Source organism: Callorhinus ursinus, unplaced genomic scaffold, assembly GCF_003265705.2.
Source record: "Callorhinus ursinus isolate GAN/ISIS: 27379988/994484 unplaced genomic scaffold, GSC_fseal_2.0 scaffold1, whole genome shotgun sequence".
Lineage (NCBI taxonomy): Eukaryota > Metazoa > Chordata > Mammalia > Carnivora > Otariidae > Callorhinus > Callorhinus ursinus.
The window spans coordinates 94311855-94338179 of record NW_027397063.1 but is presented as its reverse complement, the minus strand read 5'-3'; the positions used below and the strand labels follow the sequence as shown (position 1 = coordinate 94338179).

The window sequence follows — 26325 nt, the reverse complement described above, 5'->3', positions numbered from 1 at the left end:
GTAATGAGATCTGGAGTCATGTGTAAATCCTATGGGAAATTCTGATATTTTTGTTTTAACAGGCAATTGACCTGATTGGGGTCAGTCCACAAGTTCCAACCCGCCTTCTGTGGATCGTAGTTCTAACAACAGTTCAGTTTTCAGTGTCTTTGCAGAGCTATTCAGATCTGTGCCCTGTGTGTGCCATCCAGTGACCACTAAGGGACCAGCGTGGTGTCAGTCCACAGGTCTGTTCTCATAATCCAATAATCTGTTTAGGATCACACAGATGCAGGTCCAAGTGAGCCCGGGAGTGAGCCCAGGGGTTCATAAACTATCTGATGGGGTTGATTTCCTGAGCTGTTCTACCTCCATGATCTTCTTGATACGTTTTCATTCCCGGGGGCTTCCCTTTCAATCTGGGTGTTTAGTCTCCCCCACCCCAGGGCTGTGTACCTCCCACAACATAGAGTATGCATTCCCAAACGTGATAAACACACTCAATATAAGGCCAATTTAAGTGCCATGTCTCCCAGCCCCAGCCCCACGCCCAGACCAGTGACAGTTTGCAGGGGGATGCCTTGAGCTGATTAGCTCACGCCAGTTAGGATGTTCCTCAGGGGCGGAGGATGGGCTGGACATCTGACAAAATCAAGGTGCTGTGAAGAACAGGGACATGGCTGCTGGGGAGACAACGAGCAGTGTCTATACACTGATTCTTTCCTCCTTTTCTTCCCTAAACCACTAAATGTTACCATCACCCTTCTAATCACTCAGCCTTTTAAAACCTCTGTGTTTTCTTCACCTCTGTGCTTCCTTTTTCCGACCCCTGTGAACATCCAGTCAGGTGCTCAGCCTAAAGATGCCTCTTCAACGGGGACTCTCTCCTGATGTTCTCTGTCTAGCCAATTTTAAAGCCTCCTCTCATTTCCTTGCCTTCAGATTCCTCCTCTCCATAGTCAGCTTCCTTAGCATTGTGATCAAGCCTCTCTCCCATCTGCCCTCTGCCTTTCCAGAAGTATCTGTTTTGCATGACCCTGGGGTCACCAGACACCCCTTTGCCCAGCCTCCACTGCATCTGCTACATTTGACTGAATGTCAGTCCTTAAACATACACTGCAGTTTCTGCCTTTTGTTCCAGCTGTGTCTTCCCAAAAGGACCCTTTTAACCCAATCACATTAGCCAAGGCTCAGTGAACATGCCATGTTCTCCTTGAAGGCTCAGAGACCTTACCAAGGTAGAATTTGTCTCTTTCCCCTTAGGTTTTGTGGACATCTCTACTGTAGCTCTTGATCACATTTGCCCTGAGTGCCACTATTGTCTCCTTCATCAGGGCATGAGCTACTTAAGATGCAAGACCATCTCTTATTCTCTTTTGTAGTCCCCATGGTGTCTGGCCCAGTACCTCAGATGCAGTAGATACTCAAGATATGGTTGTTTCATTAGATTCAATTAAATGGGCTTGAATCTTTAGCCTCTACTGTAACATTCTTGGGATCAATGCAATCCAGAAAAATTATTCTCCTTCTAATGGACTTGTGTAGGTATCTTGCTCAGAAAGGAATTTAATAAGAGAAATTATTCTCTCCCCAACATAGCCTGGGCACTCACCTCTATGCCATTGTAGTTCCTTATAGTACTTCTCATTTTATATCACTAATCATTGTTTAATTATTTGGTCAGTATCTCCCCACCCCCAAACTTTCACATCATTCTTTGAAGGCAGAAACTGACAATTATTCTTCTCCACTGTATGACTACACCTACCACAATTTCAGGTTTGCTGAAAGCACTCACAAATACTTATTCCTTGAATGGAGTTCAATAATTAAGAGCTTTGGAGAAGAAATTAACAGAGGTTTAAATCTGTTACATAGCACTGCAAATTGCAGTGATAAGAAATAAACTCAGAAGTCTAGAAGCAACTGAACAGCAGAAAATGAGAAACACCATAAAATATAATCTGCCTTTATCAACACAATCTCAACTTATCCTTCTCCCATTCTCTTTCACTCTTTCTTCACTTGCCAAATTCTTTCATTCTTTCTTTTCCTTCTTTGTTCATACATGGGGATGGGGTTGCCAATTGTCTCCTTGTTTCCAGTCTCATCTTCTTACATGTGATTTAGAGTTTTTAGCTTGTCTTACAGCTGCCTAGGTAAAGTTGATATTTCTTTGCCCCACCCCTTGCAGCTTAGTGTGGTCATGTGACTAAGTTCTGGCCAGTGGAATGGAAATAGAATGATGTATGCAACTTTGGGGTCATACCCTTGAGGGAAAGAAGTATGCTCTCCCTTTCCACTTATCCCCTTCCCAACAGCTGAAATGCAAGTGTGATGGCTGAAGCTACAGCAGCCACGTTGACCCACAAGGTGGAAGCTGCATGTTAGGGTAGAGCAAGAAGATGAAAGTAGCTTGGATCCTTAACCCCATGTAGTCACCAAACCCACCTTGGCTATTTCCTCCCACATTGTTAAGAAAGTGAGCTAGAGAAATGCCTACCTTATTTAAGCTGCTGCTACCTTTGTCTTTAAAATAACATCAATATTCACATCCTTAATAATACAATGCACGGCAATCTTTATGACCATTTTTCCCAACAGAAAAAAAAAAAGCGGGGGGGGGGGGAATGAAGGTACTTTTTGAAAAAATCCTGCACTTACAGACCAAAATTCTTGGCTATTTACCTTGTGACAATACTTCTTTCATCTGGACCCTATCTCCAGAAGAGAATGGTATGAGCTGTAGGTGCAAGATGTCTCATTCTCAAAGGATAATGTATGTTACCATAAGGGAATTAATGGAAGCATAAGACACTTTGCAAGAAACAACCCATGTCCATCAATAGATGAATGGATAAAGACGCCGTACACACACACACACACACACACACACACACACACACACACACACACAATGGATTTCTCAGCCATAAAAAAGAATGAGATCTTGCCATTCATGACAACATGGATGGACATAGACAGTATCATGCTAAGTGAAATAAGTCAGACAAAGACAAATACCATATGATTTCACTTACACGTTGAACCTAAAAAACAAAATGGACAAACAAAAAGCAGAAATAGACCCATAAATACAGAGAACAAACTGATGGTTGCCAGAGGGGAGGAGGACTGGGGGAGAGGCATATGGGCAAAGGTGAGTGGGAGGTACAGACTTCCAGTTATAGCATGAACAAGCCATGGGGATAAAAGGTATAGCAGAGGAAATATAGTCAATGGTACTATAATAGTATATGGTGAGCATAGTATAACATAGAGACTTGTTGAATCACTATATTATACACATGAAACTAATGTAATATAGTGTGTCAACTATACTTCAATAAAAAATAAATTAAAATATTGATAGCTTTTTAAAAAAAAAAGACATTTTGGGGGGTTCCTGGAGGGCTCACTTGGTTAAGCATCTGCCTTTGGCTCAGGCCATGGTCCAAGAGTCCTGGGATTGAGCCCCACATCAGGTTCCATGCTCAGTGGGGAGCTTGCTTTTCCCTCTCCTCAGCCCTTCTCCCTTGCTTATGCACACTCTCTCTTTTTCTCTCAAATATATAAATAAAATATTTAAAAAATAATAATAAAATGTAAAAAAAGACGTTTTGCAAAATTTTATAATATGCTCTATATCTTGAAAACTTATAGATGCTTGCTATCTTGTGATATTTCTATTAAAAAATAAAGTTGACCTTTCAGTATCTAAATTAGAAAGGAAAAGTTGTAATTGAATGTCTACTGAGAATTGTTTTGGTTTTAAGTAAAGGGTTAGAAGTCTGTCCCCAAACCAGGAAATTAAAGAAGAATTAAAAAAATTCATGGAAACCAATGAAAATGAAAACACAACTGTTCAAAATCTTTGGTATACAGCAAAGGCAGTCCTGAGAGGAAAGTATATAGCAATACAAGCCTTTCTCAAGAAACAAGAAAGGTCTCAAATACACAACCTAACCCTACACCTAAAGGAGCTGGAGAAAGAACAGCAAATAAAGCCTAAACCCAGCAGGAGAAGAGAAATAATAAAGATCAGAGCAGAAATCAATGAACTAGAAACCAAAAGAACAGTAGAACAGATCAACGAAACTAGGAGCTGGGTCTTTGAAAGAATTAACAAGATTGATAAACCCCTGGCCAGACTTATCAAAAAGAAAAGAGAAAGGACCCAAATCAACAAAATCATGAATGAAAGGGGAGAGATCACAACCAACACCAAAGAAATACAAACAATTATAAGAACATATTAAGAGCAACTCCATGCCAGCAAATTAGATAACCTGGAAGAAATGGGTGCATTCCTAGAGATGTATCAACTACCAAAACTGAACCAGGAAGAAACAGAAAACCTGAACAGACCTATAACCACTAAGGAAATTGAAGCAGTCATCAAAAATCTCCCAAAAACAAAAGCCCAGGGCCAGATGGCTTCCCAGGGAATTCTATCAGACATTTAAAGAAGAATTAATACGTATTCTCCTGAAACTGTTCCAAAAAATAGAAATGGAAGGAAAACTTCCAAACTCATTATATGAGGCCACCATTACCTTGATCCCAAAACCAGACAAAGACCCCCATCAAAAAGGAGAATTACAGACCAATATCCTTGATGAACATGGATGCAAAAATTCTCAACAAAATACTAGCCAATAGGATCCAACAGTACATTAAAAGAATTATTCACCATGACCAAGTGGGATTTATCCCTGGGCTGCAAGGCTGGTTAAACATCTGCAAATCAATCAACGTGATACAATACATTAACAAAAGAAAGAACAAGAATTATATGATCCTCTCAATAGATGCAGAAAAAGCATTTGAGAAGGTACAGCATCCTTTCTTGATCAAAACTCTTCAGAGTATAGGGCTAGAGGGGACATACCTCAATATCATAAAAGCCATCTATGAAAAACCTACAACGAATATCATTCTCAATGGGGAAAAGCTGAGAGCTTTTCCCCTAAGGTCAGGAACGCGGCAGGGATGTCCACTATCACCACTGCCATTCAACATAGTATTAGAAGTCCTAGCCACAGCAATCAGACAACAAAAAGAAATCAAAGGCATCCAAATCGGCAAAGAGGAAGTCAAACTCTCACTCTTTGCAGATGATATGATACTGTATGTGGAAAACCAAAAAAACTCCACCCCAAAACTGCTAGAACTCATACAGGAATTCAGTAAAGTAGCAGGATATAAAATCAAAGCACAGAAATCAGTGGCATTCCTATACACCAGCAAGACAGAAGAGAGACAAATCAAGGAGTCGATCCCATTTACAATTGCACCCAAAACCATAAGATACCTAGGAATAAATTTAACCAAAGAGGCAAAGGATCTGTACTCGGAAAACTATAAAATACTCATGAAAGAAACTGAGGAAGACACAAAGAAATGGAAAAACGTTCCATGCTCATGGATTGGAAGAACAAACATTGTGAAGATGTCAATGCTACCTAGAGCAATCTACACATTCAGTGCAATCCCCATCAAAATACCATCCACTTTTTTCAAAGAAATGGAACAAATAATCCTAAAATTTGTATGGAACCAGAAGAGACCCCGAATAGCCAGAGGAATATTGAAAAAGAAAAGCAAAGCTGATGGCATCACAATTCCAGACTTCCAGCTCTATTACAAAGCTGTCATCATCAAGACAGTATGGTACTGGCACAAAAACAGACTCATAGATCAATGGAACAGAATCGAGAGCCCAGAAATGGACCCTCAACTCTATGGTCAACTAAACTTTGACAAAGCAGGAAAGAATGTCCAATGGAAAAAAGACAGTCTCTTCAACAAATGGTGTTGGGAAAGTTGGACAGCCACATGCAGAAGAATGAAACTGGACCATTTCCTTACACCACACACAAAAATAGACTCCAAATGGTTGAAAGACCTAAACGTGAGACAGGAGTCCATCAAAATCCTAAAGGAGAACACAGGTAGCAACCTCTTCGACCTCAGCTGCAGCAATTTCTTCCTAGAAACGTCGCCAAAGGCAAGGGAAGCAAGGGCAAAAATGAACTATTGGGATTTCATCAAGATAAAAAGCTTTTGCAGAGCAAAAGAAACAGTCCACAAAACCAAAAGACAACCGACAGAATGGGAGAAAATATTTGCAAATGACATATCAGATAAAGGGCTAGTATCCAAAATCTATAAAGAACTTATCAAACTCAACACCCAAAGAACAAATGATCCAATCAAGAAATGGGCAGCAGACATGAACAGACATTTTTCCAAAGAAGACATCCAAATGGCCAACAGACACATGAAAAAGTGCTCAACATCGCTCGGCATCAGGGAAATCCAAATCAAAACCTCGATGAGATACCACCTCACACCAGTCAGAATGGCTAAAATTAACAAGTCAGGAAACGACAGATGTTGGCGGGGATGTCGAGAAAGGGGAACCCTCCTACACTGTTGGTGGGAATGCAAGCTGGTGCAACCCCTCTGGAAAACAGTATGGAGGTTCCTCAAACAGTTGAAAATAGAGCTACCATACGATCCAGCAATTGCACTACTGGGTATTTACCACAAAGATACAAATGTAGGGATCCGAAGGGGTACGTGCACCCCGATGTTTATAGCAGCATTGTCCACAATAGCCAAACGGTGGAAAGAGCCAAGATGTCCATCGACAGATGAATGGATAAAGAAGAAGTGGTATATATACACAATGGAATATTATGCAGCCATCAAAAGGAATGAGATCTTGCCATTTGCAACGACGTGGATGGAACTGGAGGGTGTTATGCTGAGTGAAATAAGTCAATCAGAGAAAGATATGTATCATATGACCTCACTGATATGAGGAATTCTTAATCTCAGGAAACAAACTGAGTGTTGCTGGAGTGACGGGGGGTGGGAGGGATGGGGTGGCTGGGTGTTAGACATTGGAGAGGGTATGTGCTATGGTGAGAGCTGTGAATTGTGCAAGACTGTTGAATCACAGATCTGTACTTCTGAAACAAATAATGCAACATATATTAAAAAAAAAAGAAAAAGAAGAAGATAGCAGGAGGGGAAGAATGAAGGGGAGTAAGTCGGAGGGGGAGACGAACCATGAGAGACGACGGACTCTAAAAAACAAACTGAAGGTTCTAGAGGGGAGGAGGGTGGGGGGATGGGTTAGCCTGGTGATGGGTATTAAAGAGGGCACATTCTGCGTGGAGCACTGGGTGTTACACACAAAGAATGAATCATGGAACACTACATGAAGAACTAATGATGGAATGTATGGTGATTAACATAACAATAAAAATTTAAAAAAAAAAAAAGAAGTCTTTCCCTATTTGGACTTTTGAGGCCAGAGGAAAAAAACCTAGCAAAAGCATTACCCATTATTATTTAATGTTACCTTGAGTAGACAGCAAAAGAGGTTCTATTGAAAAAGCCTTCTGAATTATGTTTGTCTCTCAGGGTTCTGAATCTTTCATTCACTTCCCCCCAAAAAGAACTAAATACTTACTTTAAGGTCTGAAAAAAGCAAGGGAAATTATTGGCCAAGGATCCCCCTAAAACACTTAGGGTAAGTACTGAGATACTGTGCGTTTTGTTAATTTAGCTGCTGAGAACTGTGATTGCTTACTAATATTTATGTGACTTCTCAAACTTATTAATAATCATAACTTCATATTTTGTATTTAAACAGTAGACTCTTAGCATTCTTAGATTTAACCTCCTGGTTTTTACCCATGAAAAACTTGGAATGTGTATAATATGACATGATCTTATATTTTGCCACATTTCACAGAGGAAATCATGCCCTTGAATGATCCATTTGACAGGTTCACAAAGGTCTATGAACGTCAGGATCTCACCTTCAGAATTATGACTATCCTCTCTTCAGCAGGAAGCTTGCCTGGTTCAAAGGACCTTGTTTATCAGAAATCTGGGGGTTTCCTTCTACAGATCCTAGAGTTTACAGTGCCTGAAAGACCAAGAGAAGAGACCATCTCCTTTCAAAATCCTTTTGTTAATCATTAATAGTAGAGAGAGGCAAGTGTTAGTTACTGATCCCTTTTCTCTACAAATTATTCTCTTGCTAAAGGGACAGAGAAAATATTACTAGTAGATATGCAGTTTGGAAGGAAGACTATCAATCAAGAGATCTCAAATGAGTGAGGCCCTTCTCAGTGGCTTCCTGGATTAGAAGCTCTGAAGCATTCATTGCTCTATTCAAGAACCTAGCACAAGGTCAGGTGCACAGGAGGTGCTCAACAAATATTTGTTGAATGAATAAATAGATTCTATGGATAATTCAAGTAAGCATAAGAAATATTCTTGCCCTTAAAGAGTTTACCAGTGATACAAATATAATACATAAATAAGAAGAAGCCAATTTTCTAAGAAGCTAAGAATTGGTACTGGTTTTAAGTACCGTAGCTTTCCTGGAAGGTAGTTCTCTAAGGCTTAGATGAAAAAATTGAAGGTGAGATGAGCCTTAAGAGAAGGGTAGGTAGAGAGGAAGGAATTCCAGAGAGAAAGATAGGCATGAATATGTAAGGTAGAGCCAAACACACTGGGCAGATAACGATGGCAGAAGACGGTTGGGGTTGAGGATGAGGTTAGAAAAAGAAGCAGAGGCTCTGTGTGGAAGGCCTGAGCCAGCCAGACTCTCCTATGGGTCACAGGAAGCCATTGTGGTTTGCTCCACTGGAGGAGAGAGTCAGGAGGGGGCAGGAAGACCAACTGCTCTCTAATCTGCATGTCCAGGTAAGGGTCTAACTTAGGGCAGTGGCAGGAGCAATGGAGAAAGGAATGACATCGGGAAGCACAGTGAACCACCCCTGTAGGATCCGGGAGATAAAACTACAACACTTTTCACTGGAATCACAGGAAGCGAGTCAGGTCACTGTGGGCTGCTTTGACATAAGATGCACTAGAATAAATTCTAAAGTAGGAAGAACTTTTCACTTATAAAACAGTTCTATTAGCTTGGCTTAAAACCTTTTTTCCGAAATATTCAAGCTCATTTATTTTTAAAAATACACAAGAGTAGGGGCGCCTGGGTGGCTCAGTCATTAGGCGTCTGCCTTGGGCTCAGGTCATGATCCCAGAGTCCTGGGATCGAGCCCCCGCATCAGACTCCCTGCTCGGCGGGAAACCTGCTTCTCCCTCTCCCACTCCCCCTGCTTGTGTTCCCTCTCTTGCTATGTCTCTCTCTGTCAAATAAATAAATAAAATCCTAAAAAATATATATAAATATAAAAAAATAAAAATACACAAAAGTATACAGAAACAAATAAAAATTACCCCAAATTCCACTCCCACCCACCAAGATTATTGTTATTATTTTGGTGAATACCTTTCCACACATCCTTGTATGCACAGATATATACAAAGTATGATAGAATTTTATTAATGTGTTCCATATGTGTTGTTCCACAATTGATTTTCCTCACCCCCTAATATGTTGTAAACATTTTTCCGTGTTGATAAACATTGACCTCCACATCATAATGTCAGTTTGCCTATATCACAATGTTCCGTTAATGGATATTTAGATTCTCTCTCTCTCTGTGATACCATAAACAATCCTGTGATTAACCTTATTATGCATATAATTTCCCATCTGTATAATTATCTCCAAAATACAAATCTAAGAGGTTGAACTGACTAGGTCAAAAGCATATATAATTTTATGTTTTGACACCTATTTCCAAACTGCCCTCCAGGAAAGTACATCCCTTCATTCATTTACTCAATAACTACTTCTTGAACAACTAGTCTGGACCAAGCACTATTCTATATGCTGAGAATAGAACAGTGATTAAAATGGACAAAGACCCTGCCCTCAGGGACTGTACATTCTAATGCAGAACAACAGACACTAAACAAACAACTAACAGGTAACATATTGTCAAGTAGTGGTAACTGCTAGGAAAGCAAAATAAAACAGTAGTGGGCTGGAGAGTCACAGAGTGGGCAGAGGGAAAAGCGCATTTTACACAAAGTCATGAGGAAGCAACGAGAAGACATGTGATCGGACCTGTGAAGATAGCTGAGGGAAACAGTGGTGCAGAGAGAAGGAACAGGAAGTGCAAAAACCCTGCCGTGGGAACCTGCCCGGCATGTTTCAAGGCCAGAAAGGCAGTGATTCCTGAGAGTCGCGGGAAACGTGGGTGGATAGGGAGCCAGGTCAGACCTGAGAATGCACACGAAGAGCAGTGTCCATGAGGGGCTTCGCAGCCATTCGTGGAGGTGTTTGGATCCATTATGATATTGGCCAAAGGGATCTGAGATTCTAGTCTGAGGATACTAAAAGAGAAGGGAGAAAGATGGGACCAGATCTACTTTTGTGTTTTGCCCCTTCTCGGTCTCCTATTCATTAGACACTCTGCTGAGCATGGAGCCTGACGTGGGGCTCTATCTCGTGACCCTGAGATCATGACCTGAGCCAAAACCAAGAGTTGGACTCTTAATCAACTGAGCCACCCAGGCGCCCTGAGACCTGTCATCTTAATAAAAACTAAGGCAGCAACATGGGCTCATGATAGCTGATTTATATTAATTTTCCCCAAGCCATCTAACACAGAATCTTTAACACAGAAGGTGGTATAAATATAAATATTTGCTGAGTAAACAAAAGAATGTATTGACAAATCTTCTCTAAAAGTACCTTTACTTTGTAGGTGCTCTTCTATTGTTTTGATTAGTGTCGATATCAGAGGCTACATTTTGACTCTCTTCTCCAATTCTGAAGTTCTTTGACGACAGCTCCCTGGGTCCTGCCTTGGCATCTTCTTACATCTGCGGGGAAAGTCCGAGGAATTTAGATGTGACCAAAGAGAGCACTGACAGTATTTAAGACACAGGTTTGAGTAAACCCAGGGCTTCACTCTGCCCCAACATAGCTGCCTGAGATCACAATTTCTTCTACAGTGATACTTTAGAAGTCACACAGAAAAAAATAATACTAAATAAGAGCAAAAGAAATTTTTAAAAAATTAACTTCAGGAGAAAAGGTGATTTGCTAACAATGAAAATTGCAATGTTGGTTAATTTACTGTTCTTCAAACAAAATTAAAAATAACATTTTCTTCTGGTTATAAAAGTAATTCATACTCATTGTAGAAAAATGTATCAATACTGAAAAGCATAAGATAGAAAATAAAAATTGCACAAAAACCCATTTTAAACATAATTTTGATCCTACTGTACACACATAGTCTTACATCTTTCTTTTTCCCCTGACAACAAATTCTGAACATCTTCCCAATAACATGTTTTGTTTTTGAGGATTTATTTATTTATTTGAGAGAGCACGTGGAGGGCAGGGCAGAGTGAGAGAATCCAAGCAGACTCCATACAGAGCAGGGAGCCTGACGCGGCTCGATCCCACAACCCATGAGATCAAAAACCTGAGCTGAAACCAAGAGTCAGATGCCCAACTGACTAAGCCACCCAGGTGCCCCCTAATAACATGTTTTTAATATTATTAGTAAAAGATATGTAATGTTTCAACTATGCCTTTGTCATAATTTATATTATGTGCCTATTAAGGGACAATTGTTTTCAACCTATATTATAAACTCTTATAGTGTTGCAGTGAACATTCTTGTACATGATCGCTGAACAAATCTCTAATCAATGCCCTGAACTAGAGCCCAGAAATGTAACTGTTTGGCCCAAATATATGATGTTTTTAAAGTCTTTTGTTAAGTGTTTCAAAAATTCTTTCCAGAAAGGTCGTATTAATTTACACTTCCTTCCTACTACCTTCAACCATCCCTGTCACCCCATTATAGGCTAAGAGACTAGCAAGAATGTGCTGGGTTCAAATCCCAGCCCCACTCTCTTAGGAAAGTTATTTAACCTCATGAAAGCTCAGTTTCCTCATCTGTAAAGTGGGGATAGTAACGGGGTATCCAGCTCATAGGCTGTTATACAGATTAAATGAAATGATAACATAAAATTGCCTATTATAGTCCCTGGCACATAACATGCAGTCAATAAGTATTATCAACTGGTACCAGTAACCAGTAAAATCACTCCTCCCGATTCACTCCTAGCCATCATAATATTTGGGTGCAAAATCCCCTAACACAGTCGGGAAAAGTACCAAGCTTCCCTTTTTAATAAAACTGTTTATAGCTGAAGTCACGCAATTATTGTACCCACACACAAAGCCTCGGTATTCTGAAAATGGCAGCCTCTTTAGTTACCACCTGGAAGCAAAGAGGATCTTCTGAAAGGTGTTTTCTGCGCTTTATACATTATTTTCACAATGGTATTTTTCTTATTATTTCAAGAGAAATGTTTCTACTCCAGGGGCAACGGCCACAATTCGGAACTATCGCAGCACGAACAGCTGTATAATTCATCAACAGGCCTCACCGGTATCGACCTACTACATTTTGGCCATAGGCTTTCAAAAAAAATCAATGCTTGTTTGTTTGTCTGTTTGTTTGTTTTAAAGTCCCTGAGCAACTTAACTAAGAATTTCTTTCCAATTAATTTGGAATTCAATGAGTTTGCTGTTTGGCTGCCCCGGAAGTTTTGGCTGAGGTGATCCCAAGATAAATGAAATCATTTGTAGAGAGCCATTTATCAGATGGAGGCCCTAAAACTTGCATAAAATCAGTTCAGCTCTATTTAAATCCAAAATAGATCATTTTCAGTTGTTTTATGAGACCACAGTAGCTTAATTTTTTATAGAGATATTTATTGGGTGTGGGAACATTAGTCTTCAGCTCTAGAGAGAAACAAAACTGTTCTGTATTTGTTGTCTGAGAGGATCTTCCTACCAGTGGCATGAATATTCAGAATGTGTTCTAGATTCTTTGAAGTTCCTTGACGTTGGGTAAATTTGTGTCATTATTTAGGAGAGAAACCCTGGGACATTTTAAGTTGTAAAAACAACAGAGGAAATGAAATTGTAGGGTATCAGTAAAGGTCCGGGTTGTTGTTTTCACCTGAGACTTCTTTGGAAATCTACTAAATAAAAAGCTTGGGTCTCCTGCCAAAAGGTAGCATTTGGGAACAGAAAACTGATTCAACTCTTCCCTTTCAGAAGTACAAATAGGCCCAGTGTTTTCCTGTCCCATTTTCCTTCTCCTTACTCTGAGATCAGTGTTATCAGACCCTATAAATTTCCCAAGCAGTGGGTCATCAAATAAACAGAGGTATATGATACCAAACAGTTGAGTTTAAATGTCTTCCTGTCTAACTGTTTTGGCCAGAAGAGATGGGTCATTCCTCCTGTGAGATGGATTAGGAAAAAATTCTCATTTTGAGTTGTCCAGAACCTGATTCCACCCAGATCAGCTTCCAACTCCCTACCGCTTCAAAGAATGACTTGCTGGACGTCCTCATATATGTCCCTTTGTGAGTCTGCATAAGAATCTCTTTGGGATAGACACTGAAGGTAGAACACTGAATTATCAGGTGTGCATGTATTTAATCTGACCGAATCAGATGACAGGACATAGCTGCATCGGTCTACTTGTATTATATAAAGTATTCTGGAATCCGACATTCCCCCCGACACTTGTCAGTATCCAATGTTCTAATTTTTGCCAATCTAATAGATATAAAGTGGTATCTCATTCTTTCTTTCATTTGTGTTTTTCTGATTATAATATATGCGGGCATCTCATTATGCTGGTTAGCCTTGGGGGTTTCCTCTCTGTAAATCACTTGTTCATAAGCTTTGCCAATTTTCACTGGGGTTTCTGTCTTTTTCTTGTTGACTTGCAGGAGGTCCTGGTCTACTCTCCTATGGGACAGTGCAAAATATCTTCTCCCTTTCGGTCAGCTGTCTGTTAACTGTCAATGCTTAACAGGAATTCATACTACAGAAATTCTTAGTTTTGGGGCGCCTGGGTGGCTCAGTCGGTTAAGCGTCTGCCTTCAGCTCAGGTCACAATCTCAGGGTCCTGGGATCGAGCCCCACATAGGGCTCTCTGCTCAGTGGGGACCTGCTTCTCCCTCTCCCTCTGCCCCCTGCTCATGCTCTCTCTCTCTCTCTCGATCTGTAGCTCAAATAAATAAATAAAATCTTTTTTAAAAAATTCTTAGTTTTTCGGTAATCAAATTTATCAGTATTTTGCCTTATGGCTTGGAGCTTTGATGTTTTTAAGAAGTTCTCCCCATTCATGAGTGACAAAGATAGCCTCCTACATTGTCCTCTAGCACTATAACAATTTTACTTTTCTTATTTAGTCTTTAATCCACTTCCAAGTGGATTTATCTCTGTATGCTGTTTTAGGTTGGAGTCCAGTTTTATATTTCACCATATAGTGAACATTTTCTACTAAACAATCCATGTTTTCCTCATTGACCTGGGTGCCATCTGAATCTTATACTAAATACTCATATGTACACGTCTGTCTCTAATTTTGTTTCAATGGTCTATTTGAATGGTCTATCTCTTTTGCCAAACACTATTCTTATTACTATTGCTTTGAATGATGTCTTTATATCTGGGCTACTCCCCCTGTTTATGACTCCTTTACAAGTTTAGCTTAGATATTCATGGGCTTTTATTCTTACATATACATGTTATGGTACGCTTATTATTAAGTTCCTCAGAAAATTATTTGTAATCTACATTGGGATTGCATTGAATATGTGAATTAATTAGGACAGACTTGAGCTCTTTATATATTAAGATCTTCCACCCAAGCGTATGGAATGTGTTTCCATTTAAATTAAATCACTCTATGTTCTTGATTAGACTTTTAAATGTTTTTCCAAAGACTATTCTATACTTACACTAACTCAGGTAATAATCACAACAACCATTTAATCTTCTAGTATCACCATTTTCCAAATGAGGAAACTGAGCCCAGAGAAATAAGGGACTTGCCCAAGAACTCACTGCAAGTGAGTAAAGTAAGTAACAGCCTACAATTCAAATAGTTTATAGTCCATAGTCTTAACCACTGTATTGCCTCTCAATTTACAGGCAGTAACTTTATAAACTTTATAGTTTGGCTGCCATTGTGAATGGTATCTTCTTTGTATTATTATTCATTCATTATCCGATAAATTATTTTTATTATATTTTCTAATTTATTGTTGCAGTTGTAGAGAAATGTAGTTCTTTTTTTAAATTTTAATTCCAGTATAGTTAACATAAAGTGTTACATTAGCCTCAGGTGTACGATATAGTGATTCAACAATTCCATACATCACCTAGTGTTCTTTTTTTTAATTTTAATTCCAGAAATGTAGTTGATTTTTAAAAGTTGATATTTGCATCCAGTGAAGTTGCTGATTTCTCTAATTAGTTCTATGGTCTATTGTTTCTGTTGCCTTTTTTTTTTTTTTTTTTGGTATATCAACTGTCAATAATGGCCATTTTGTCTTTTCCTTTCCAATTTTTAAGTCTTCTCCTTCCTTTTTCTTGCCTTATAGCATTGGCCAAGACTTCCAGTAAATGGTAGACTCTCTGTAGAAGAGATCATGGACAAAGAATGTCTCTTAAAAAAGGCAATGTTGTCCCAGAAGAAGGTTTTCGTTTTATCTTGGCTATATACATGCAGCACATCAGAGAACTGTTTCAGAGACTATAGGCTAGAAATTGTGTCTGGTGGTCAAGAATCCATTCTAAGCAGACAGGCCCTGTGCTTATCTACGCCACAGATATTACTTTTCTTAGGAGATAGCCCTTCCAGGGGAGACATAGCTCAGTTGTGATAAATTTGACTTCATTCTGACTTTAAGTACATTTAATTCCATCCTAAAGCCCTATAGCAACAACAGAGCTCTGCACCTGTCACTTGCTTCACACAATCTGCTAGATGCAATTGCTTCTGACAATACATTGGTCTCCATCCCCATGGGGCAATTCACAGACAGCAGCATTGGAAGGAGCCTTAGAGATCAAGTGTTGCTCTCATTTTACACTCATCTAAAAGTCCCCATAGTGGGTGCCTCATCACCCTTGAGCAGATGATCCACCTTGGGGGGCTGATGCTAACAACTGAGAGAGCTTGAATCAGACCAGGGGCTAACACAGCTTTCTCCTAATTGGCTTCATCACTCCATCTTCAATCGGCCCTGCTTAGCATTCCTGGCAGCATCTCAAGGCTTACAGTGACTAATCCATCCCGACTTCAATGGGGACCTAGAGGAGAGAAAGAGGGAACATCCACTCTTCTTTCTTGTATCCTCAAGGCTTTTCCCTATTCAAGACTGGCTCATCTGTACAGAAGTGGGTACTGGTGGCTCCATTATGTAGTCCTGGGGCCTGAGCACAGTCAGACTCATCAGAAGCTCTGAGTAGGTGACCAAACACACCCCTCCCTCTTACACATACCCAGGGTGACTAACACTTGTGGTAGAGATGAGTGAACTGAAAAGCCCCACAGGAACCTCACACCCAGTACATCCAAAATGGAACTTCTCACCACCTCCTCCAAACTTGCTCCCCTCTTACAGTAACCCCTGCCCAGGCCCTGGAACAATCTCCATTCCACCATCCTTAGCACCTTCCTGCCCATCACACCTAAGGAGTTACCAAGCCTTGGCCACTCAGCACCCTGAGAGTCTCTCTGGCCCACTCTCTCCTCCTCATTCTGATTGAGGCCTGGGCCATACCCTCCCAGCCGTTCCCTGTGCTCTACTTCTGACCACTGGGACCCACCTTCCGTGCTATTGCTGAAGGGAATCTTCATGCCTCTCTAACCACGTCTCCTGCCTAAAACCTTAGAAGGCTCCCCACCACCGTCAGAGCAGATGCTCCCTAGCGTGGCATCTACTACTCTCATAGCATAGCCCCATTGCTCTTTGCAACCTCACACCCTGATGGCAGGACCCCCAGATCCCCACTTCCCTCTACCCTCCCTGACTGTGCTTCTGATCCCTGTTCCCCCTACCTGGAACCTGCATTCCATTTACTGGGAACAGTCTCATGCCCCTAGAAGCATGTTGGGGGGCCCTGCTCTGGGAGCCTTCCTTGCCTCCTGATCCCCTTGTCCTGCTGAGGTGCCCTCTCTCTGGGCTCCTCTCCCAAGACCCCGTGCATCCATCCCACTACATTATAGCATTCTCTCACTATAGGAAACCGGATTCTCTATGGCAATAGTTTATTGCATAACCAGTCTGGTTTCATCCCTTTTCATATTTAAGATACAACCGTGAATAAAATACATGGAGTCAGAATTAGTGTGGGAGTGCCCCCAAAGGGACCTGTTCACCACTGGGTGTCAAACGCCTAGCACAATGTCAACCTGGCACACGGTGGCCCGTGTGAATGAACAAATGATAAGTGGAGGAATGATGAACGCCCTTTCAGGACTGGGCGGGCGGTCACGATCGGGGCACATGCTGGATATAGATGGATAGTGAGTGGCAGTACTCGGCGCTGCGTGGGGAGGGGGTGCTGCAGGGCGGCGGGGCGAGGGCTGGATGGCTAGGGGCGGGGGCGTCTGAGGCCGGGGACCCAGGGTGGCCGGCGAGGGGTCGGGCTTGCAGGCGGACCCTGCGCCACGACTCTGCGCGAATTTCGCTTTCGCTTTGGGCCAGCTGGAGGCGGCGGGGCCGTCCCCAGAACGGCTGCGGCCGGGCACCGCGGAGTTAATCCGAAAGCGCCGCAAACCCCGCGGGCCGAACTCCACGTGTCACCGAGAAGCTGATGTAGAGAGAGACAGAGAGAGAAAGCAAGCAGGAGACCAGAGTCCCGGGAAAGTCCTGCCGCGCCTCGGGACAATTATAAAAATGTGACCCCCTGGGTCGGCCTCCCACCACCGCCCTCACCTGCTGCGCCCTCAGTCCGCGTCCAGCGCCGGCCCAGCGTCCACGCAGTGCCCGCTCAGCATGTGCCCGCCGCGCGGTGAGTACCCAGCCCGACCGGAGCCGCCGCGCTCGGCGCGCTCGGCGCGCTCGGCGGCGCTCGGGTGGGGAGGGGCGGCAGCCGGGGAAGAGGTGGCAGAAACTTGGGACCCGCTAAAGGAAGATTGGAGGGCAGTCAGCAGCCTCGTGCAGAGGTGAAAGAAAGAATGAATGCGTGCTTACCATGCGCTAAATAGGACACTGTCTCCTTATCTGGAAACAGCCTCGTGGGCTATCATTATGCCCACTTCACAGGTTTGAAACTGAGGCCCCACGCGGTACCTTTCCTTCTCAGGGTCCCTCAGCTACAGCTATGAGAGGGCGGATCCCAGCCAGCTTCAAAGTGAGGCTGTCTCCCCACTGTTTCCAAAACACTAGGCCATGAGTCTAGGCTAGTCACTTCCCTACCTGGCCTCAGTTTCCCTACTGGTGAAATAGAGGGTTTTACTGGGAGAGCGCTGAATCCAACATCCTTGTCTGAGCTCATTAGGGGGCCCTCACAGGGAGTTGGCTTCTAGCCCTACAAAAGAGCCCTGCCTTCCAAGAACTTGATTCATTTCTCAGGTGTTGAAGGAAGATTGGAAATGGTGGAGGGAAGTTGGTGTGGTTAAGATGTGGATGGGTGGAGATGACCAGAAGGGATAGAAGGTAGAGGCAGGCCTAACCAAGCTGACAAGCTCAGCCTGCTCCTCTTCCTTTCCAGGCCTCCTCCTTGTGACCATCCTGGTCCTCCTAAACCACCTGGACCACCTCAGTTTGGCCAGGAGCCTCCCCGCAGCCTCACCAAGCCCAGGAATGTTCCAGTGCCTCAACCACTCCCAAAACCTGCTGAAAGCCGTCAGCAACACGCTTCAGAAGGTGAGTTTTTCAATATTCTTGTTCCCACTTTGCAGCCTCTCTAGGGAAGGGGCTTCTCTGAACCCCTGGTCACCTGAAAAGAACTGCGGAAAAATTGGGGACGTTAATCAGGAGCTGTCAAGACGGGGAGACAGAACTTTACAAAGGGCCCAACTATTAGCTAAAGAGTCTCAATGGAATTGTGTCTCCAGAGAAAGCAAGAGTGGTAATAAATTATAAGGGCACTCATTTTGGCTATGTCTACACAGAGGAAAGCGGATATTTACAGTGTTCCCTGTAGCCTGCCAACAGAGATGGAATTGTGTCAGGCCCACACTGTTTCTCTGACACACTTATCAATCCAGGAAACCATTATTAGGTGCAGCCTCTGTGCTCCAGGGGCTACAAAGATGAATTAGACTTTCCCCTCACGTTGCTCACCAGCTTCCAATGTGGTAACACAGTTCTTTGTCTGAGCAGCACGTTCCAGGGGGCCTATGGCAGTGGGCGTCCAGCCTTCATTTTCTAGGGAGAGAGTTATCTAATATTATTTACAGCTTCATTCATTTTTTTAGGTTTCATATTTTAAAGCAAAAACATCTTCTTTCCTTTTAAAAGTACTTCTATACCTATACTTCTGCTGGAACAGCCAAAAACTGATGTTTTAAAAGCTGTCTTTTGGCTTCCTGTCCTCTAGTAAATCTTTCCTGAATATTTTCTAGCTTGTTGTTTTATGAATATATTAAAATAAGCTCAAGGCCACAAGGCCCTCTAAAGAATTCTTTTCCCGCTCTAAGCTTTCACAGTGTGCTGCCAATTGCTTCTCACAGTTCAATCTTAATTAAAAAGGCCAAGTGAAAACTGCAGAGAAAAGTGCTTTGACTCCTCAAGAAAGTTTCGATATGGATACAATTGAGGAGCTGCAATTTAAATAGATGCTTTATGTGAGAAAGCTAACTCTTCAACTCCCCAGTGCAGCACTAACAGTCAAAAGATTGCAGAACTCAGTTTGATATTTTTTTATATCATTCCTTTGTCAAATTAGCTAGAACAAATCAGCTGGCTACTTACAGAAGAAGAAAGAGGTGGGAAACGCATGCGATTCACAGGCCACAGATTTGTAGAGTTTGGTCCATACCTTTTGTCTTTGATTTTGAGTTTGATGCCATTGAAAAAGAGGACCTTTCATATAAGAATCCAGATTTCCGGCTTCTCTCGAAAAGATCTAAAGAACTACAACAGAGGGCCCGTATTTCCAAAACGTAACTCTTTACCACCTGCTCAGGATGGTGACTGCCCAGGTGTGTGTGAACACCTCCAGGACCAGTGTATAGTTTCCTGTTTCTGCTATAACGAATTACCACAAAGTAAGCGGCTTTGAACCACACCAATTTCTCATCTTACAGCCCTGGAGTTCAGAAATCTGAAATAGGCTAGAGTCCAGGTGTGAGCAGAGCTGTGTCCCTTCTGGAGACTCTAGGGGAGAATCCATTTTCTTGCCTTTTTCAGCTTCTAGAGGCAACCCACATTCCCTGGTGTATAGCCCCCTTCCATCTTCAAAGCCAGCGATGGCCAGTTGAGTGGTCCACATGCTGCATTATTCTGACGATGACCCAGCAATTACATTGGACCTACCCAGATAATCCAAGATAACCTCCTTGTTGTAAGTCAGCTGATTAACAACCTGCATTTCATCAGCAACTGTAATTCCCCTTGGCCGTGTAACATATTCTCAGGTTCCAGGGGTTAGGAAGTGGATGTGGGGTTGGGGGATAGGGCATTATTCTGGTTAGGGCATTATTCTGCTTACCACAGAGATTCTACTACTTTTTTCCAAACATGCTCTGCATCTCAAGTCTTGATTACGGTTCATGCAGTTCCCTCTGCCTGAAACCCCTCCCCTCTGCCTGCCCCCTTCTGATCCTCTCCATGCAGATGTCTCATCTCGGCCTTCTCAGTACTTCTCACCTGCTGACATGACTCCTCATCCTTTGGGCACTTTCCTGTCTCTGCAGTTGAACTTGGAATCTGGGAAGGGAGCAGCGGATGATAGTCCTCTTCTTTGTCATGTTCCTTAGTACAGTAAGTCCCCCCTTATCCAAGGGGGATACTTTCCGAGACCTCCAGTGGACCTCTGAAACTGCAGACAGTACCAAACCCTGTACTGTGCTTTTTTCCTATACACACATACCTATGATAAAGTTTAATTTCTAAACTAGGCACAATAAGAGATTAATAACATAACTGATAATAAAATAGAGCCATTCTAACAACATAAGTTATGGGAATGTGGTCTCTACATATCTTACTGTACTGTACTCACCTTCTTGTGATGTGAATGCCTACGTGATGGGGCGAAGTAAAGTGAGTGACAGGGGCATTGTGGCATAGCATAAGGCTACTAGTAACCTCTTGGCTCCGCGTTGGAAGGAGGGTCATCTCCTTCCGGACCACAGTTGCTGGCAGGCAACTGAAACCAAGGAAAGTGAAGCCACAGATAAGAGGGGGGACTACTCGCACACCTGGGCCTTGATGAATGGAAAAATGATCTCAATCTTCGATCAAATTTATGGACTTCTTAGATAAATTTCATAATTCTAATTCGACAGTGCTTTCCAACATGCTTGTAAGATGACATCTGTGTGTGTGGTTGCGTATGTGTATGTGAACCGCAAATTAAATCTCCACTTGTCTTTAGAGCTACATGTTTGTTATATCCATCAAGTTGGGACCTTAACAGTTCTGCCTTTAGAAGTTATACTTGAAAAGGATATTCATAAAACACAGGTGCTTTGGCAAAAGGAAAAAACTGTCTTCACCAGAAACAAGTGTCACAGCGTGGTGTAGATGCTGATTAGCATAGCCTGTTGAAATGATTTATAGTGTTTACATAATGGAAAAATGGATCATCCAGAGAGATGGAGAGAGAATGTAAATAACCGGTTTCCTTTTGTCTTAGGAAGATCCCAAATTTCCTACAGGTCAACGAGATGGATGTCAGAAGCAGCCGGCTCTCTCTTTGCTGGCACCCTGCAGGGCCAGCCTCATATGAAGCCAGGTGCCTTATTAATAATATAGGCTGGGTTACTCTTTATGTTTTTTACAGGCCAGACAAACCCTAGAACTTTATTCCTGCACTTCCGAAGAGATTGATCATGAAGATATCACAAAGGATAAAACCAGCACAGTGGAGGCCTGCTTACCACTGGAATTAACCATGGTATAGATGATTTTCTTCCCCAAGCATGTAATGCAGTTAAGAGCTAGGCATCAAACCTCACCTTCTTCCAAAAATGTGCATGTTTCTGGTCTCTATCATCATGAGATTTTAACAGGTCCCACTTCAGAAGTTGAATTTAAAAAAAAAATACATATATATACAACAAATATGTGTTTTACAACAATGTGAATGTACTTAATACTATTGAACTGTACGCTTAAGAGTAGTAAAGATGGTAAATTTTATGTTATGTGTTTTTTACCACAATAAAAAAGATATGTTTGAGAAAAGCCAGGAAGACATATATTAAGAATTAATATCTTTGATGTGATTTTTTTTTCTCTAGAATGAGAGTTGCCTGGCTTCCAGAGAGATCTCTTTGATAACTGTAAGTCAGAAAATTAAAGGTTTCAGCCCATATGATGAATTCATATCATTGATGTCTCATTATTTTTTCTTCTAGAATGGGAGTTGCCTGGCCTCCAGAAAGGCATCTTTTATGACGGTAAGACACAAATATTCTTTCTTTCCTCAAATGCAATGTGGGGGAAACATTTTTAGCCATCTAAGTGGTTCCTTCCCCATTTTGTCATATCACTTAGACCCTGTGCCTTAGCAGTATCTATGAGGACTTGAAGATGTACCAGATAGAGTTCAAGGCCATGAACGCAAAGCTTTTAATGGATCCTAAGAGGCAGATCTTTCTGGATCAAAACATGCTGACAGCTATTGATGAGCTCTTACAGGTGAGAACTTCATACTACCAGTAAGAGCACCTTCTTCATGCCGAGACGGCTAGTCAGGGTCCATGATGAAGTATAAAATCGCCCCTTCCTGGATTAGGAAAGGCCTGAAATCCCCTTCCTATATCCCCTACAGAGCCTCTTGACAAAGGGCACTCGTGAGCAGGCCACAGCAAGAAAAGCAGACTCCCACTTGTTGATCATGTGGTATACACCAGGCTCTCTGTAGATGTTTTCATAGATTTTCTCTTACCATCCCCACAACAACCACATGGGGTGTGTACAACGGAGGAAAGCCAAGCTTAGAGTCAGCCGCTTGTCCAAATGGCTTGTAAGTGACAGAGCCAGGATTGAAACCCCCATCAGAGAGATTTCACAACACTTATCTTCTCTCTCACCTCTAAAGGCTCCAGGATGTGCACTGAGGGGCCAGCATGCATATCTGCAAATACTGTCAGAGAAAACAAGTGGGACTAATGCCTGGGTGTGACCCATTTTGAACTAAAGTGTGTATGAAGTAAAAGAATGACCTATCACCTGGGACATCCACAATGTCACTCATAGACAAGAACTGGCTTTGTAATTTCTGAATCACCATAGCTCATGATGCTAATACAAAACAGAGAAATGTTCACATAAGAAAGAACAGGGTGACTACCTTGGTGACCAGGGCATGGAATACAAATAAGTATGGTTTCTCTCTTTGTGTCAAATCACTGTTTGAAAGGCAATGAGCTTCCTGCAAGTATCAAAGAATGTTAGCATCTAGAGAGTTATTTCATTTTCGGGTCCTAGGGTCGGGTGACTTGAGCATCGGAATCCATTCTACCAGGAATCAGCCAACCATGCCCAAACCATTCACCCCCTTTGGGAGTCGGTATTTTCCCTTGTAAAATGGTGTGGCTTTACCCACCTTACCTTTCTCTTGGGCTTTTTGCAAGGAACAAGTGAAAGTATTGATCCTTGTGCAAATATAAGATCTTGCATTGTGTTATCAAATGAAAGGGTAAAACTGAGAGATCCATTGCCAGGTTTATGTATCTGGTACAAATGAGTGTCTGTAGCAAACAGGTCTGTTACTCAAGGAGTTCCGATCCAGTAGCAATCCGTCACCTCTCTGTTCTAAAAAGGACTTAGCTTCTTAGTATAACATACAAAAATTAATTAGATATTGCAGCAGATGTCATCTGAACAGAATTGTTCCTTTCTAAAACTCAACTCCCACTGATGAGTTTCTAAATAGCTTTAAGAGTCTTTTCAGAGCCCACTGAAGATACATGTGCTTGGATAATGAGTATTTCTTCTCTCAGGTTCTGCCTGGCCATCTGGCTGGGAGTAGATTTGGGTCGGGTTTAGGAGATGTAATGAGGGAGTGGGTTGCAGACTCTGAGACATGTATTGGCTTCACCCATTTCTACGGATGAATGTTTTAATTTTGGAATACCATGTATGTCATCCTTAATATTTATCCTCATAGGCCCTGAATTTCAACAGTGCGACTGTGCCACAGAAATCCTCCCTTGAAGAACCGGATTTCTATAAAACTAAAATCAAGCTCTGCATACTTCTTCATGCTTTCAGAATTCGTGCAGTGACCATCGATAGAATGATGAGCTATCTGAATTCTTCCTAAAAAGCTGAGGTCCCTCCCGACCTTCAAGTCATTCTTATAATAATGTGAACCAAAAATATTTTTCACAGGATGTGGGTTAAGAACCAGGGAGGGGGTGGCTTGACCTGGTCCTACTTAAGCTAGTACAATAATTCTCATGCTTGTTTACATTAGTTGCCCCCCCAAATCTGAAAGATGTGACTGTTACATCCACAGGCTGCCTTTGATCAAGTAGATTTCACATTTACTATGGATAAGTTGTTTTTTAAGTTTTCGTGAGCAAATTGCTAAGGAGGGAAAATGTCCTCACTGAACATATTTTTCTTTTCCCTTTAATAGAAGAGCAAGAATTTATAAGCTATTTCTGTACCAAAGTGTTTGTAGAAACACACTCAAGCATAATTTATTTTAAAATAATTATTTATATAATTTTGTGTTCATGAAGGCATGTGAATTAACTTATATTTATTTATGTTATATTTATTAAAGTATTTATTATCAGATGGATTTGAGAAATATCTTATGTTCTAAAAATAAAATGATTGAATAAAATGTCTCATATTTTTTCTAATTGGAATACTTTAAGCGTTAAAATACACATTGTGGGAAAACTGAAAACTCCAATGTGAACAAAATTCCCTTGGAAAGAATGCCACAATATTCTTACCCAAGTCCTGCTTCCTCTAATCTCTTATTTTTAAAGGGAGACTCGTAAGACTAGATACGCTTTAAGACCAAGGCCATCGGGTGAGTTATGGTTTTTGAGAGTATATTTTGTTCAACATCTGCATCTAAAAGTAAAATACTTAAAAATGTTTTTTCCCTGTTAACCACAGCCCCATAACATACTGTGTGCATTAGATAAATACATAATAACATCCTCCAACTGGGAAAAATATCATTTAGAGGCCTTCTAGTTAAATTATTCTAATTTCTGTGACCCTTTGGGCCCTCAGGGGGAAGCTGTTTCTAAATTACGAGAAAAATTCTCCATTTGCTTCAAATGATATAGAACTTCTGCCTGAACCACATGGATAATTGCCTCTCTTTGACTTAAGAGATGTGCTCTTAATGACCCAATATTAAATTCCATCTTTTTAATTCTCTAAACCATGTGAATTTTAAAAGATTCACTTGGCAGAATACCATGTAATTTTAGTACTCTGATAATCATCTTCCTCCTTCATATGAAAAGGCTGTAAGAAAGGCACCATTTAGGGGTCCTGCCGCCTTCCTCACATGACTCCTCCCCACCAGAGCCCAGCTCGTGTCCCTGGGGACCGCTCATCTGTGTGGCAGACTGACTCGTTTGTTTAAATTCTCACCCCACTTGGTATACAATTAGATGGAAATCATCAGAAGCTAGATCCCAACACCTACTCCCCTTTTCTTGAGGGATTCCTCCACAACCTTGAATGACCTGCAAGTGATTCACAGACAGGAGTTTCTTGCCTTTTAAGTGTTGGGTTTGGGGTTTCAGTGGCTTTGATAATGGGAAGAATAGCTTGATGGCATGATGGGCCATCCTTCACTTGTAATGACGACTCATCTGTGGTCTGTGCCCAGAAACAAGGAGAGGCAAGCAGATCATCTATGGACAGGGTTTGTACAGAGGAACACAGGCGTTACTTTGGTTCTAGAAATTACCATGACTGGCCCAAGAAACCTCTTCCCAACTAATTCCATTCTTCATTATGTGGTTAGTTTGTCTCTTTTTTCTTTTAATCCTGGACCTACAATCTACAAGTTGTATAACATGACCAAGTTGTTTTAACCTCTCCTTGTTTCCTCTTCTAAGAAGGGAAGACGATGCTAGAACCTACCTCAGAGGATCAGAGCGAGGGTTCCATGGAACAGCTCATGCAGAGCACTCACACCGCACCTGACATGTAATACATACACCATGTGAGCAATTTTTGAAAATTATTAGCAGTCTTTGGGCTTGGTGACTGGGCCAAATTGGTGAAACCCTCCTTTGCTACTATTTTCTTACCTGTGAAATTCAGAAAACTGTAGGCCCTATTTCAGTGCTGTTGTGAGGATTCGATGACACAGTACAGGGCCGGCATCGAGTCAATGCTCAACATCAGTTTGTTAAAAGCGTTAAGATTGTTTAGATTTCCGCAATGCCCCGT

General features: G+C 41.7%; 1 protein-coding gene and 1 long non-coding RNA gene across 6 annotated transcripts in view; one reads left to right on the top strand and one right to left on the bottom strand.

The window, feature by feature from the left end:
* Nucleotides 1-17836, bottom strand: part of LOC141373702 (uncharacterized) — a 113433-nt gene extending 95597 nt beyond the window's left edge. For all 3 annotated transcript variants that reach the window (XR_012379948.1, XR_012379951.1, XR_012379952.1), the window contains exons 1-2: nt 17704-17836; nt 10619-10749 (exon numbers count right to left, since the gene is read on the bottom strand). This is a non-coding gene — a long non-coding RNA (uncharacterized lncRNA). The remainder of the gene's footprint in view (nt 1-10618; nt 10750-17703) is intronic.
* Nucleotides 17054-24686, top strand: IL12A (interleukin 12A). Of its 3 annotated transcripts, none has more exons than XM_025879727.2 (7): nt 17054-17779; nt 18482-18636; nt 21722-21835; nt 22182-22223; nt 22299-22340; nt 22438-22581; nt 24056-24686. In XM_025879727.2, the coding sequence occupies exons 1-7, from the start codon at nt 17764-17766 to the stop codon at nt 24209-24211; spliced, it is 669 nt and encodes a 222-aa protein (XP_025735512.1). In that variant the 5' UTR covers nt 17054-17763; the 3' UTR covers nt 24212-24686. The 3 variants fall into 3 exon arrangements, with proteins under 3 accessions (XP_025735512.1, XP_073754114.1, XP_073754104.1); XM_073898013.1 differs by lacking the exon at nt 17054-17779 and adding an exon at nt 17861-17933; XM_073898003.1 differs by lacking the exon at nt 17054-17779 and adding an exon at nt 17967-18033.
* Nucleotides 24687-26325: the final 1639 nt, after the last annotated feature.